Here is a 14,331-nt window from a genome sequence, read left to right as displayed (position 1 = left end):
AAGGCTATGTTCACTCTCTTCCGGATAACTTTTGCGTTGGCACGAAAACTATACCGGATAGGGCTTCTGTTCAGACATAAGAACGGTGATTTTTGCGCGATTTCTGTAACGGAGCGAAGCGCCGGTGCCGATCTCTAAAGCGGAGAGTCACATATCACACGATACGTGTTCACATTATACCGGATAACTTTCTGGTGTCGGCATTAAAATGGAAGATTCTGCAAAACTTTGGAGAGCAAACAATGTGTGTAATCGGAGATGTGAAAATGGTGGATTTTTCAGGTTGTCCCTCCTACCGGGAAAGCCCCAGTCCACCAACTGTCGAATCGGACCAAGAACCCCAGGAGCCTGGGTACAGAAGCTGCATGCCTGTTAGTAGTTAGCTGGTGATTTCGCTTTGCACCTACTATTCGTGAGCTTTCATCTTTTTCAATTTCAACTTCTCTCCCGTTGTATAGCTTCACTTCAAGATGGTTTTTTTTCTGACGTGAGCGAGATCAAACTCAGACGGTCACGACTACAACAGTCACCTCTGAAACTAGTTTCTCTCTAACGTGTTACCAAACCAAGCAACGAGTTTTTTGGTGAAATATTCACTTGTTTGTACTAGTAAGTCGTCTAGTCAAAGCAGAATTACCAGAGATAAAAACAATTAAAAAGATTTTTTATGGACGAAAAACCCCATCCTCGGAGACCCAGTGGAGGTCAGCCAGGTGCGGAAAAGCGGCGGCTAAAGTTTTCAAGAACGGGCGAGATCACCCCTGGGATGCTACTGTTAACAAACCAGTTTCACGACTCATTTGAATGCTTGTCTCTGATTGGGCACAAAAAAATCTGTTGTGTCCAATCCACCCCGGGTCTCCAAGGATGGAAAATTACGTTTTTCAAAATTGTTCCCCTAAAAACCACAACTCGTCCTATTTTTGTTCACTACAAGTTCTTGTCGTTTAACCTGTTTGTCGAAGGAAAAAATAAGTCCTGCCAGGAGCCCATCACCCTGCCTCTTCTCACAAATCAGCTCTAGCGACAGTAGCAATGGTAATTCTGCGAGCAATCAACACTTACTGACTGATCATCACTTGGTACTTGTCAGTAGTTGTCACTTGCAATTAAGAAATTATTTGAGAGTCACCAATTTACAGATGGCTTAATTTGGAGTTGTGTAGGTGTGACTAAAAGTCCTGTAGCTTGGATCCTTATCCTAATCCTAACACTTTTACTTACATTCGCACCGGCACCTACAAATTAAACCGGGCCCGAAAAATGTCATCACCAATAAGTCTGTGATAACTAGAGTATTTAATTGTGGGAGTTTTTTTCGGTCAGACGTTTACAATTTTTGCCGTGGGTTTAGCCGTTGTTTTATAGTTTCGGGCTATACGCAAGGCCAGAGTTGAATGTAAAAAGGCATCTTTTGCAATCCAAATAGAATTTCATACGGAGAGCGTAAGAAGATGTGATTTTTTTTAGCTAACAGTAGGCTCCAAACACTTCTTCAAAAATTTCAAACGATCATCAAAAATGGGAACCAAACACCAATTTTTATTATAAAATTATAGTTTCCGTAAACTACTTATTTCAATGGTGCAACCGATTTTAGCAAAATCCGGTTGATACTTAGACTTTTTCGTCGTACCGTTCTCTTGACCTGATGATTATTTATCTTCAGAAAACGTTTCCCAAAAATGGTTATATTACGCCGATGAAAATTGGACTGAAAAACACCTTTATAACTAACGAAAATTTTGAAATAGAAATTGCGGGGACAAGGAATTCTGTGTCTTCAGGAAACAAACAATGTAAATCATTAACGATGACGATATATAGTAAATTCGCATTTTCCAGGTGGCTATCAAAGGTCTAAAAATAGGCAAAATATTAATTCGTACTAAACTACTTTCTAACTTTCAAGACAGGCCTCCCGAAATTTAACAGTCTGAGAAAAAGAATACTATTTAAATTCCCTTCCGTGCTAAATTATTCTTATGATAAAGTACCTATAAAAAGATATGCCGTCCCTTTTCCTGTTTCCTGGATATGTAATAAACACACAGCTACATTAAAGCTCTCTGCGGTTAGTTCCTTTTTTAGACAATACTTAATTATGTATGCATGTGCCCTAAAAATTAAACTAATGAACTTAAATAAAACAAGAAACCTTTATCAAGCCAACTGAAGCCATCTATTGTTAAAAGCCGTGGTTTAAATTTAGGTTGGCCCCAAGAATCTCGTCAGTGTCTCAGTAACAAAATGAAAATATGAAAAAATGTCACGGACATGGCTTGAGGCACAAGGAAATACGTGATATAACATGAAAGATTGGTTCAAGTTGTTAATCAGTAAACACAAGACGAATTGATAGCCGGAATATAAACATAAAACCTGATAATAGCAGTAATTTAACTTCACCGTAATTTTGGGCTTCAATTTGTCACTGTTGAGGATATTGCCAACATAGTAAAATATCTAATACATGTTCATTCGCTGGTATAATTGATTAAGGGGTGCTACTATAAACATTAATGATTTCAATATTGGTCAACTGAATAAAACAGGAGAAGCAAAAGGGGAAATAAGTTTATTTGGGAGCGAACGAGGAAAAAGGATTTTACACTGAAATTATTCCTACCCGAAGGACCATGACGGACAGTCTGAACTCCCGCGGTCTGTTTTTAACAGTTGTGGAAGTCATATCGGTCGTAATCTTAAACGTTTTATCCTTTACAGGTAACACCTTTGTTTGCATCTCAGTGTATAGAAACAGACGACTACGCACAACAACAAACATTTATATTATCGCTTTGGCTGTGAGTGACTTGCTTTCAGCCATCTTTGTTATGCCTTATGCTATTGGCGTGCTGATTACCAGCAAATGGATTTTCAGTGAGGAAATTTGCCAACTTCATGCATTTTTCAGTTTATTTGTCATCTATGTTTCACCCGTAACTATGGGACTAACTGCAGCTAACCGTTATGTGAGAATGTGCAAGTCGGACGGGCTTTACAGAAAAATGTTCTCTACCCGAAAGTCGTGCGCTTTACTCGGGGTTGTGTGGACGTTAGTGGCTTGTTACACTGTGGTGCCACGTCTGGCTGGGCTTCAAGCATTCGAGTTCGTTCCCGGTTATGCACAGTGCTCCATTGCACATCTCAGTGAGAGTGGAAAAATGATTCACTATGGAATAGTCCTTACTCTCTTCTTTCTGACGCCGTTAATGACTACAATCTTCAGTTACATAAAGGTCGCAAAAACGATTCGACAGCACAAGGCAGACGGATTAGTGGCAAACCAGGCACGTCAGAATAACACTAGCATCAGTGCGCGAGAAATAAAACTGAGTAAATCTCTCTTCGCCGTCGTGTTTGCGTTCATGATATGTTGGATCCCATTTTGGATAATCGTGGTTTTGCGTCGTTTCCACCTCGTAGCGACTATGCCGAGAAACGTAGAACTGTTGTGCATGATTCTTCTTTATTTGTCGAACACGATCAATCCATTTATTTACGCGGGGATGAACCCCATTTTCAGGAATGAATTCCCTAAAATTCTGTTCTGCAGACGAATGCGTAGGATCGGTATCACGAATGGAGGAGAGGAAGCAAGAACTGAAGAGTTTGAAACGCACAGTACTGTTTTTCATCGAAACCGAGGGCAGAGATCAGCCACACGTACAGAAATAAGTACATAACTAATCCCTACCAGGATCTGGAGAAAAAAGACGACGATTCGTTCACACTAGAAGGCTCAGGTTTCAATAAAACCGAAAGTTTCACCTGAACCGCAGGCAGAGATGGGCCCGGTTCCTCGAAAGATGGTTTAATTAAACCCAAGATTAAGTCAAAATTTAAGCAAGGTTTTCTTCTCTATGTGACTCAAGCTTACAATATGATATCGAGAATTTATTCTGAGATACAGTAATGATAACATAAAATGTTACTCTAAGCAATCCAAAGGCAACGAAATACCAAAAGTGGGACAAAATTTAATCCTAGATTAGCGATAATCGGCCTTTCAGGAACCAGGCCCAGGTACACTAACAGAGATAACTACATAACTAATCCACACCAGGATGTGGCGAAACAAGACGACGTTTCGTTCACACAAGAAAGACCAGGTGTTAATAAAACCGCGGAAAGTTTCAGCTAACCCGAGGGTACATTAACAGAGGTAACGAATACCCATCATGATAGTGAGAAGCAAGGACATAAGGATCGTTCGCACTAGAAAGACCAGGTGTACATTGCATGTCCAGGTTGACTGAAATCTAGTGAGACGGGCGTGGGGTCGCTGCAGCGTTAAACAGGTTGTTTAAAATGGATCGGAGGTGTTCTCCAAATCGTTCATTAAGTTGCCGTTTTGTGTCTCCGATTTACTGACATTTGCATTTGTTTCATCCAAACAAATAGATAAACTTGTTTATCTGCAGGATATCACGGTTGTCAATAAATTATCGTTGTAACGTGTTATAGTCTCCGACGCTGCTTTACAGAGACCTCGCCTCAGAATACGGACACTGCTTGCCTCCATCTCCCTCATGTTTCTTATAAAATAGCTATATTAAATAATTATATACTCGTTAACCCGAGTCATGATAAAGTCTACTATCATGCTTTAAAATAAAGAATTATAATAGTAAAGATCAGTCAAACTTATTTTTGCTGCAAAAATTTACAGCAACTTTCAAAATGTTAGGTTAGCAGAGGGAAACCCCAGGTTACTTATCCAAAGGCAATACTTTCAACAATTATCTGGAAAATCAACAAAATTTCTCCCCATATGGAACTTAAACCCCATGACCCTCAGATTAAAAGTCCGATGCTCTACCGACTGAGCTAACGGGATGGCTCACGAGTAGGAATTTTGGTAAGGAAAAAGCTCATTTTTTACCAGCCTCTCCTGTTTTGACCGGTTTTCCGCCAATCAGCATGGAAATGGCTAAAAATGAGATTTGCAACGTAGGTGGCATAAATTTTTGCTTCACCGGAACATTTTGGCCGGCGCTCTACGGGCACTCGTATAACAACAGGGGCACCCAACGGCGTTTTCATCCTAAATGCATTCAAAACACTTTTTGGGCTACCCAGAGTACTTTTAGGTCCGTAGAAATGCTTTCTAAGCGGCGTTATGAAATTTATATCTGTTCGGTCATCCTAGGGCAACTTGAGTCGAAATTTTCAGGGCTTCAGTATTATTTTTCCGAAAAATTTTATAGATGCAATTTAAAGTTTTACGAAAGACAGATTTTTTCTGATTCCTCTTACCATTGCATTTTCGAATCCGAAATTTTAGATTTCCTTTTTCTGCGAAAAATCAGCTTACCTAAGGAGTGAAATGTGAAACATTGAACTTCAGAAAATCGTAGGAAATTTATTAGATAAGCTTCGAAAATTGTACGTGAAACGGGAACGGTCAACAAAAAATTTTTAGCCTTCCTCAAGCTCAATAGAAAAACCTGGGCAATTTTTGCTTCTCCGAACAGAAATTTTACAGAAAACTGTTGTTGGGTGCCCCTGCAACAAGCACCTTCCTTTGTCTCGACCAGAAGCTCTTTTTTTTCTATAACGTTAACCTGCTTTAATAGAGACAACGGACATTTTCCTGTGTCCAGAGCCCGGGGAGGGGGGGGGGGACTCCGCATATGAAAGGGGTGGGGATGCTCGTCGTTGTGCCTAGGGGTATAAATTTCGGATTTTGGTCTCACTTAGGGTGTTCTGGGCAAAACGCCATCATATTTAGCCGTGAAGGTCTCGTTTAGGGTGGCACGCGAAAAAATATATATAAAAATATATATTTGATATGTATATTTTAAATTCGTTTTATTTACTCCATTCATATAATCCAAGTGTCTGTGTTTTAACATGGTCTCTTTTAGGAGTCAAAAAAAGCTTGGGCCACGCCCAGATCGGTCTCCCTTAGGGGTTTAATTCAAAATTTCCGACGAGCATCCCCACCCCTTTCATATGCGGAGTCCCCTCCCCCCCCGGGGTCCAGAGTTTGATACTCCTATATATCGCCAACCCTGTATTGTAGACAATGTCCTAATTATCTGCGCACTGTCTATAACTGAATATCTTATCAAATCTTACTTTTCACTTAACAGAAACGGATAATAGCCTCTCAAAGGGTCTTTCTAAAATTCCGTCCATCTGACTGAGTCGCAAACTAAAAGCATCAGTACAAATATAAGTTTCCATTGTCCAACACTAAGGCTCGTTCAGGATAAACTTGTTCAAGTTGCCTTAAAGCAAATTTTACTCGTAAAAATGTCTGCTTTAGTCTTTACATCGATAAAACATGTGTCAGTGATGTTCTATTCTTTCATTTCCATTCGTCTAGTTTTGTTGCCCATCATTCCGCCGATGATTGGCAAGCAATGAAGAAGGTGTATTCTCAAACTCATTAAAGATTCATAAAGAAAAAGGAAAGAAAATCACAACCGCGACGGTGGTTTTGTTAACGGACACTAAATACCATAAACTTTTGCGAACTTTCTCTTTGCATTCCTTTAAGGATTATTGTTCATTTGAGAAGCTATATCCAAAACTCAATTCAGTGTTTCATCCGACATGTAGACACCTCGAAGTCGGTCTTAAAAATCTCGGCTGCGACTCGTTTTTGAACTCATTTCTCGATAGCTAATTGACGGATTGGTAGCGTGGCCGAGTGGTCTAAGGCGCTGGTTTAAGGCACCAGTCTCTTCGGAGGCGTGGGTTCGAATCCCACCGCTGCCATCTACTATTCCTTTTCTTGCTTTAATTAATCAACAAAAAATATATCAAGTGATAATTTTAATTTGACTGCTAATTTGTTACTCTATTCTATGTAGTGCGAAGGGACACGGTATTCTTTACATAGCAGAATCAATTTTTCGGATGTAAGGTCCCAGGCATGCGCGGTTGGTTGATTTGTTTTTATCTGGGACGTAAACTGTATGTGACGTCACCTTAATATATATAAGCGCCAATGAGTGTTAGGTGAACACGTTTAATGTAACAAGGAGAGGAATGATTCTAATGACTGGAAGAACCTTTTCGCGGAAGTTCATTACTCCGTCCAGCTGTTTAATTTTCATATTGTCTCCAGTTTACTGTTTTTCTGACTCGATGCCAGTGATTATTAGCGAGCATAAAACTCTCTAGTCGGACCTGCTCTCCCTTTTTTTTTCTCCTACGGTTGGACCGCAGTGGGTAAGGAATACATTCTACCAAAGTTCAGAAAAGTAGCACACAATATCAAACTTCCAATCTCGTTCACAGTAACTGCGATCCTTTTGGTCAGCATCAAGGACACTAATCCCGGTAGGAAAGTCATGCATGGGGAACTACAACTGATGTAACGAACAGATATAACATACAGACATACACATAATGGAGGTGGAAAAGTGTGAAACGAAGTCTACTGCACACTATACTCAACCAAAATACACTAGCTGCACTCATCAGCTATACTACACTGTATCCAGCTACGCTACGCTATACTCAGCTATATACAGGAATAATATTCAATACCTATAAACAGTAGCTATATATACTACCAATACTCAGCTAGAGTACACAATACACAACTACGGGGTATACTTACTGAGAACATTCCTGCTACGTTTTCAAATTTGGTTAGCATGCAAGGATATTTCCCATGTGTATCGTCAGTGATTTGCTCACTGGAAGTAGCTAGAGGGGGTCATGACAGGGAGTGCTTTCGACACTTACTCTGATCTTTTATTTAAAATGGTGGGAATTCTGAATGTCAATAATATTTATAAACTTCGAATAGGGAATTATATTTATTTATACAAAATAGCTGTGTCTCCTGTTGTTCCAATTATATTAGGTGTTCATTGACAAACTGCGTCCATTCCACTAAGGCCCTGAATTCCCTTTTCTTAACTCTAAAAATGTCACTTTTATATGCCCTTTTATTATATGGAGGAGAGTGTTTTACTGGGAACTAAACCACTCGTAGATTCCATACGCCACTTCATCCGGGACCCGAGTGGCGTAATTTCCGTATGTCACCTTTGTGAGTGTCGTATCGTTCAATGACGTCACGATTCCCGCCTTTTGCTTTTGTTGAATTGGTTTCTCCATATAATAAAAAGAACATTACACGTTGACTCGAAGATATGAATTTTATGTTCTCGTGGCAAGAACAATATCTCACTCGTTCGCTTCGCTCACTCGTGAGATATTGTTCTTGTCACGAGAACATAAAATTCATATCTTCTCGCCACCGTGTAATATCCTCTATATATAACATTTTTAACGGGTGTGGAACCAAAACAAAGTTTCTCTGTATTTCGGAAGCAACGCGTGGACAGCGGGAATGCGTGATGAAACCGTCTAAAAGGAAGGACTGCTAGGGTGCAATTTTGAAGATTTAGCTCAAAACCTGCAGAAAGTTGAATTTAAGGTGGTAAAATGTAACAAGCATTCAATTCTAGAATTTTCGATCCACGACACGGGTATTTGTACAAGGTCAAACCTCAAGCCATCGAGTTAATCCAGGGGTCAACAAGTTTATATTTTACGTATCTCTCTTAATGACTGTATGCAGGGGGGTCTTTTCTCGATAAAGAGTAGTATCTGGCCGTTTGCTTTTGCCTTTTCTTCTCATAGTTTATGAGTCTCCTTTCTCGATGAAAAATCAAAGATAATAAAAACAAGAATGCAGTAAAAGAAAAACTTAGAGCCAAATTTGTGAAGGAAGTCAAGGAAGTATTAGCGAATCGTTCACCTTATAAAAAGAAACAGATGGCAGCGGTGGGATTCGAACCCACGCCTCCGAAGAGACTGGTGCCTAAAACCAGCGCCTTAGACCACTCGGCCACGCTACCGCATATACCTATCTTTGCTTCTAAAAACAGCGTTCACTTTTTTTCTTATTTAAAATTTAACGTGTTATTATAGTATCAAATTGCACGCTATTTCTTATTTCAAATTGTAACGTCTCAGCTTAACCTTATCATTGTTTGTATGATCCTGAAGAAGGACGAAATATTGGTAACAAAAAATATATATTCCCGACTGTAAAGTCAGCCTTGCTTCCTTTGTTCAACATTAACGGTAACGTCATTGTAACTACGGTAACGCCATTGTAACTGTGTCCCCACAATCATGCATAGACTTGCTACAAGTCGACCTCTTGGCGAGCGGGGCAAGCCTTTTTTGGCCGCGAAGCGGCCGACAGCGAGGGACGAAGGACTTTTTGAAAGTCTAAATCGTGCATAGTAAGTAGTAGAGCCTAAAACATTTATTTAGCGCCAGAAAAAATAGGGTATGAAAAGGTAAACCCTGTTATATGGCAATGGGTATCGAAAGCGAACGTTCAGTTATTGCGGGCGACAAGAGGAGCGTGCAATCCTAATCTCCAGGTTGTTATTAGGCATGTGTCGCATGTATGTAGCCAGCATTCGTTTGGACTTCCACTAAGAATGTATGGAATGTACAGAACGCATTTTGATCATGCGTATTTGGACCTTCTATCACTCGTAATCTGAACATGCGGGTTTTGACCATCTGTGACGTGAAACTTACGCAAAGCACAGCGCTGGAGCCGTTTTGACCTTTGATCGTTGTCACCCGCACTCTGTAACCTTTGGTTATTACTAGTTATTTGATCATTTTTCACACTTGGATTACTTCGAGTGAAAAATGTAAATGGTAGTGATGAGATTTGCACCCACGTCTCCGAAGAGGACCATTTGTAGTGCCTTAAGTGGAGCAGATATTCTTCAAGTGGTAGACGTGATCATTCGAGGTTTAATTTTGCTATTCTTGCTATAATTTTAATCAGTAATTTGGCTATTTCTTATTCGCAAAACGTGTTTAACCTCTACAGCTCTACCAAACAGCTGAGATACCGCGCCTTACGCCGTTCCTTTTTTTTTCTGCCGAGATTGTTTTGAACTACAAGATGTCTGCCTCGTACCCAATCGCATTCTAGCGGATTCGAGAGCGACTGGAGCGATTATAGGTTTCGTGCTACAATCAGGGACAAAAGTAGTTGACACACTTGTTTAAAACGGGTGCTTTTAGCAAACATTTAATTCATCTATTATTTCATTCTTTTTAAACGCCGTAAATCCCCTCACCCCCCGAATCAATGTTGTCTGAAGTAAAAAAAAGACTTGAGGGTCCAAAATTCAACATTGATTTTGGGGGGGAAGGGGTTGGGGTAGACAGGGGAATGGGATAAGTATATCCACTATGCAAAAAGGGGCCATTTTACGGAAGTGTGCCAACACTTTTGTCCCTCATTGTCTGAATGCAAAATTGTGCTACTGCACACAAGTTGAGCCGTGCATGACACTGATTTTAACTGAAATTAAAGAAATCAAAGACATAATTATGTTATTGGTGGTGGGGGTGACATTGACTTATTCACGACCGAATTATAGGGCCAATTGGAATTACGTGATGACGTAATAAAAGGGCTGCGATATCCAGAATTAACGTCGATATGGTTTACAAGCTAAAAACTAACGCTGAAACTCGCGCACATGTACAACTTTTGATGAATTTCAAGGGTACGCGTACTGAAAATGTTTTTAATAAAGTGAATGTTTCTCGTTCTTCACTTTATCCGATGGTTAAGGCGCAAACAATCACGGGTAGGGTAAGGATTGACACGTAGTGGGGATAGTCACTGGCCGGCCACGGAAATATGGAGCGTTAGTGCGGAGCGGCCGTCACTGCGTTCAATATCGAAACTACGGAAAAGTGAAGGTAAATTCATGGCCAATTCAATAAAAAACTAAGGACAGCCTAGCAAACATTGCAAGTGTCCACGAAAACAATTACTTTCAATCCCACCTCGTGACACCATGAGTGACATGATAACGCAACGCAAATAGCGTGACATGAGCGCATATGGCTGTGTATTTGGACTGTATTTCTCAAGCGAAACCCTGTGTTTTTGTCTATTGTCGGCAGAGAAAATGAAAAGAGAGCTTTGAAACGTGAACTGGTATTTGACTCTCAAAGAAAACGACAGCTCAAACTGAGGAAAACACTGCTTCCTTCGTGTTACAACGGTTAACCACGTTTCGGAAAACGAAAAGTAAAATGAGTCTGTTATGACCTCTTAATGTCCATATGTATTCTCGTGGTTAACCGTTGAAACTCCTTATTTGCACCACATCGCTGGAATTTTTCTTGCCAAGAATACGTATTGCGAAGTACTTTCTACATAGCGGAATCTTCTTTTGCCTTTCGTGAGGAATTAGCGCATAAAAAAGGAAAATTTTCCAGCGCACGGCTGTCATTGATCACATGTTATCCCGCTTTCCTTGTCATCAAGTGAACTTCTGGGCAAAAGTAATTGCTGTTTTGGCGATGACGCAAACTGGTGTGTCTATCTTGAAAACAATTTCTTTGGTATTCTGTGATTTACGAGCTGGGAAATGAAATAGTTGTCCATCCAACATCAATAAAAAAATTATGCCACTGAATAAATGGCAGGCGGTCATCTAAAATCATTACAAAAGTACATTCCAAAACCTGGTCTAACCTGTTCGACGCCTACCTACGCTAAAGGTTTGGATCACTTAGGTTTGAAAAGGTCTCCAAAAAAAACACACATCTATATATAGGACATAGCACAAACGGCTGGCCCATCATTTATGAGGTTCATAACCTGTATATTGTTCACGTCCTTTCACTAATGGCACAAGTCAATGTCAAAAATAATGCATGTCCCCTCAGTTACTCTGCAGTACTTCATTCGCTTAAGTTAATCATTTACCAGAACAATTTCCATTGCACCTTAGTGTTTCCATCCTTTTTCCACTATTGATAATACTTGTGAAAACATTACATCCGCTGCAACGGCATTGATCATAACACAAATGATTTCCTCTCGACCCCACAGGGTATCAGGAACGCGCGCGGAAGTACAAGATTAAGTGATGACATACGCTTCGTACATTTTACTCTACGTATACTACAAATCAGGACGAAACTTTACAAATTGTTGTTTCTAAAAAAAACAATTTGGCCCATAGAGTAACGTCATCGCACAAAAATTCAGCAGCGTCAAAAATCTAGCCGGAAAACACAGATACATATTTCAGACAATCAGGGACAAAAGTAGTTGACACACTTGTTTAAAACGGGTGCTTTTAGCAAACATTTAATTCATCTATTATTTCATTCTTTTTAAACGCCGTAAATCCCCTCACCCCCCGAATCAATGTTGTCTGAAGTAAAAAAAAGACTTGAGGGTCCAAAATTCAACATTGATTTTGGGGGGGAAGGGGTTGGGGTAGACAGGGGAATGGGATAAGTATATCCACTATGCAAAAAGGGGCCATTTTACGGAAGTGTGCCAACACTTTTGTCCCTCATTGTAGGTATCATGGGAAACGCGAAGTCTCATTTTTCTCGTTCACCCTTCCCAGCGCCCTTTTCGCCAACGCTAAACGTGCGTTTTCATGGCCCATTGGGCGATGTTATCGCTCGCAGTCGAGTTTTCCGTTTTTCAAACACACTTGAGACGACTAGGAACGAGGGAGACAATTTTTGGTGTTCCCTGCTCACCTATTTTTTTATTATTTTTTGGTCAGGTCGACACTTCTAAGGGCAATCTCTACCATGTGTGAGAGGGTGAAAAGAATTTGAAGTCTTGTTGTCGTGTAAACAGTCTTAAGTCTAATGAACCTGTTTGGTATCGGTCAGTGTAAAACGCGGACTACAGACTATTGATTTTCAACATGCAAATGAGAACGTGACAACAATAGTTTCACTGAAAAGGAAGAAATGATCGTCGCACTGAACGCAATTTATGCAGTTGCGTAAAGAAGTCTGAAAAAGCCTGTTTCTCACCTTAAAAACAATGGTTCGCAGTCAATCCGCAGTCTGCATTTTACACTACCCCGTTTGGTATTTTACGCATGTGTGTATGCTTTTATCACGCCTGGTGACGCACAAATAAAATTCGAAACATCTTTCCTACAAAAACAGAATCAGAGAAGATTAACTGATTTCACGAAGGCACACTTACCTTTTCGTTTTCTTGAAACACCCCCCTTAGCAATGGTAAATGGACATCTTTATTAACGAAAGGTTGTTACGAGCCGCCCGGTTAGCTCAGTCGGTAGAGCATCAGACTTTTAATCTGAGGGTCATGGGTTCAAGTCCCATATCGGGCGACGTCCCTTTTTATAACTTTTCAAGGTCATGTTTTGATTTCTTTTTGGCTCACAAATGACATGATGTAACATGTGCAACACGCAAAGAAGAGTACTGTATGAGAGCCATTACCAGGTTAGTTTTTATAAACGTGTTCATTTACAAGGCTGTGTTCTAACAGACGTTTGAAAAGTTAGACTTCAAGCAAGACTTTCCATTCGGGAAGTCGAAGACGTAGGATAGAATTGAACAGAAGCCAGAAGGTGATTTGAAAACCTTTTTTGCAAACAAGAATTCAATGCTAAGTAGCGTGTAGTCCTTTTCCGAGAAGGGAGAAGCCGGGAGAGCCTGTAAGCATCTTTTCAAATACCTCAATCCGCCCACAACCCCACCCATTTCCAGAAAAACCGTTTATTGTGTTTAAAATGAGATGTTAAAATGTCAAAATATGCCGTGTAGCAGGGGGTTTCACACGTTCGCTATGTGTTTTCTTTGTCTCTGTGTGGGGGTCTTTTCTCGATAAAGAGTAGTATCTCGGTTTGCTTGTGCTTTTTCTTCTCATTGTTTATAAGTCTTCTTTTTTGATGAAAAATCAAAGATAATAAAAACGAATGTAACAAAAGAAAAAAACAACTCAATTTGTGAAGGAAGTATTGACGAATCGTTCACTTTATAAAAAGAAACAGATGGCAGCGGTGGGATTCGAACCCACCCCTCCAAAGAGACTGGTGCCTAAAACCAGCGCCTTAGACCACTCGGCCACGCTACCGTGTATACCTTTCTTTCCATCTAAAAATAAATTAATTTCCTCATTTTGGCATAAAGATGCCAGGCCAAATAACAAAAATTTAATAATCACCGGCTAACGTATAGGCAGGAATAGTTAGCAGATAGCTTTAGAGAGAATAGAAAATATTACGGTCGATGGAAAAGAGGTCTTGTATAGCGCTAGTGACAAGGACGTTTTTCGCGACTGTTCTGCCTTTTTCTTGTTTCAGCGGCTTTTCCGGTGAGATTTTGTTTTTTCATCGTAACCATGTCCCCACAATCGTGCATAATAAAAGAAAAACCCTTTTATCAGCTGTTTATTGAGAGTAGAGCTGAAAACATATATTTAGCACCACAAAAAAACGGTATAAAAAGGTAAACCCTGCATGCAGTATTAAATAGCAAGGGGTGTCAAAAGGGGATGGACTAAAAAAG

General features: G+C 40.1%; 1 protein-coding gene and 4 non-coding genes across 5 annotated transcripts; 3 read left to right on the top strand and 2 right to left on the bottom strand.

Annotated features, from left to right (window-relative positions):
* The first annotated feature begins 2,573 nt into the window (after window positions 1-2,573).
* Window positions 2,574-4,248, top strand: LOC140946728 (melatonin receptor type 1A-like). Its single transcript, XM_073395838.1, has one exon. The coding sequence runs from the start codon at window positions 2,640-2,642 to the stop codon at window positions 3,687-3,689; it is 1,050 nt and encodes a 349-aa protein (XP_073251939.1). The 5' UTR covers window positions 2,574-2,639; the 3' UTR covers window positions 3,690-4,248.
* Window positions 4,249-6,650: 2,402 nt separating this feature from the next.
* Trnal-aag (transfer RNA leucine (anticodon AAG)) lies at window positions 6,651-6,732 on the top strand. Its single transcript has one exon. It is a non-coding gene; the product is annotated as a tRNA-Leu (tRNA).
* Window positions 6,733-8,752: 2,020 nt separating this feature from the next.
* On the bottom strand, window positions 8,753-8,834 carry Trnal-uag (transfer RNA leucine (anticodon UAG)). The gene has a single exon. It is a non-coding gene; the product is annotated as a tRNA-Leu (tRNA).
* A 4,241-nt stretch (window positions 8,835-13,075) lies between these two features.
* Trnak-uuu (transfer RNA lysine (anticodon UUU)) lies at window positions 13,076-13,148 on the top strand. Its single transcript has one exon. It is a non-coding gene; the product is annotated as a tRNA-Lys (tRNA).
* A 667-nt stretch (window positions 13,149-13,815) lies between these two features.
* Window positions 13,816-13,897, bottom strand: Trnal-uag (transfer RNA leucine (anticodon UAG)). The gene has a single exon. It is a non-coding gene; the product is annotated as a tRNA-Leu (tRNA).
* Window positions 13,898-14,331: the final 434 nt, after the last annotated feature.

The sequence above is a fragment of the Porites lutea genome, chromosome 1 (genome assembly GCF_958299795.1).
Source record: "Porites lutea chromosome 1, jaPorLute2.1, whole genome shotgun sequence".
NCBI lineage: Eukaryota > Metazoa > Cnidaria > Anthozoa > Scleractinia > Poritidae > Porites > Porites lutea.
This window is presented reverse-complemented; position numbering and strand designations above follow the sequence as displayed.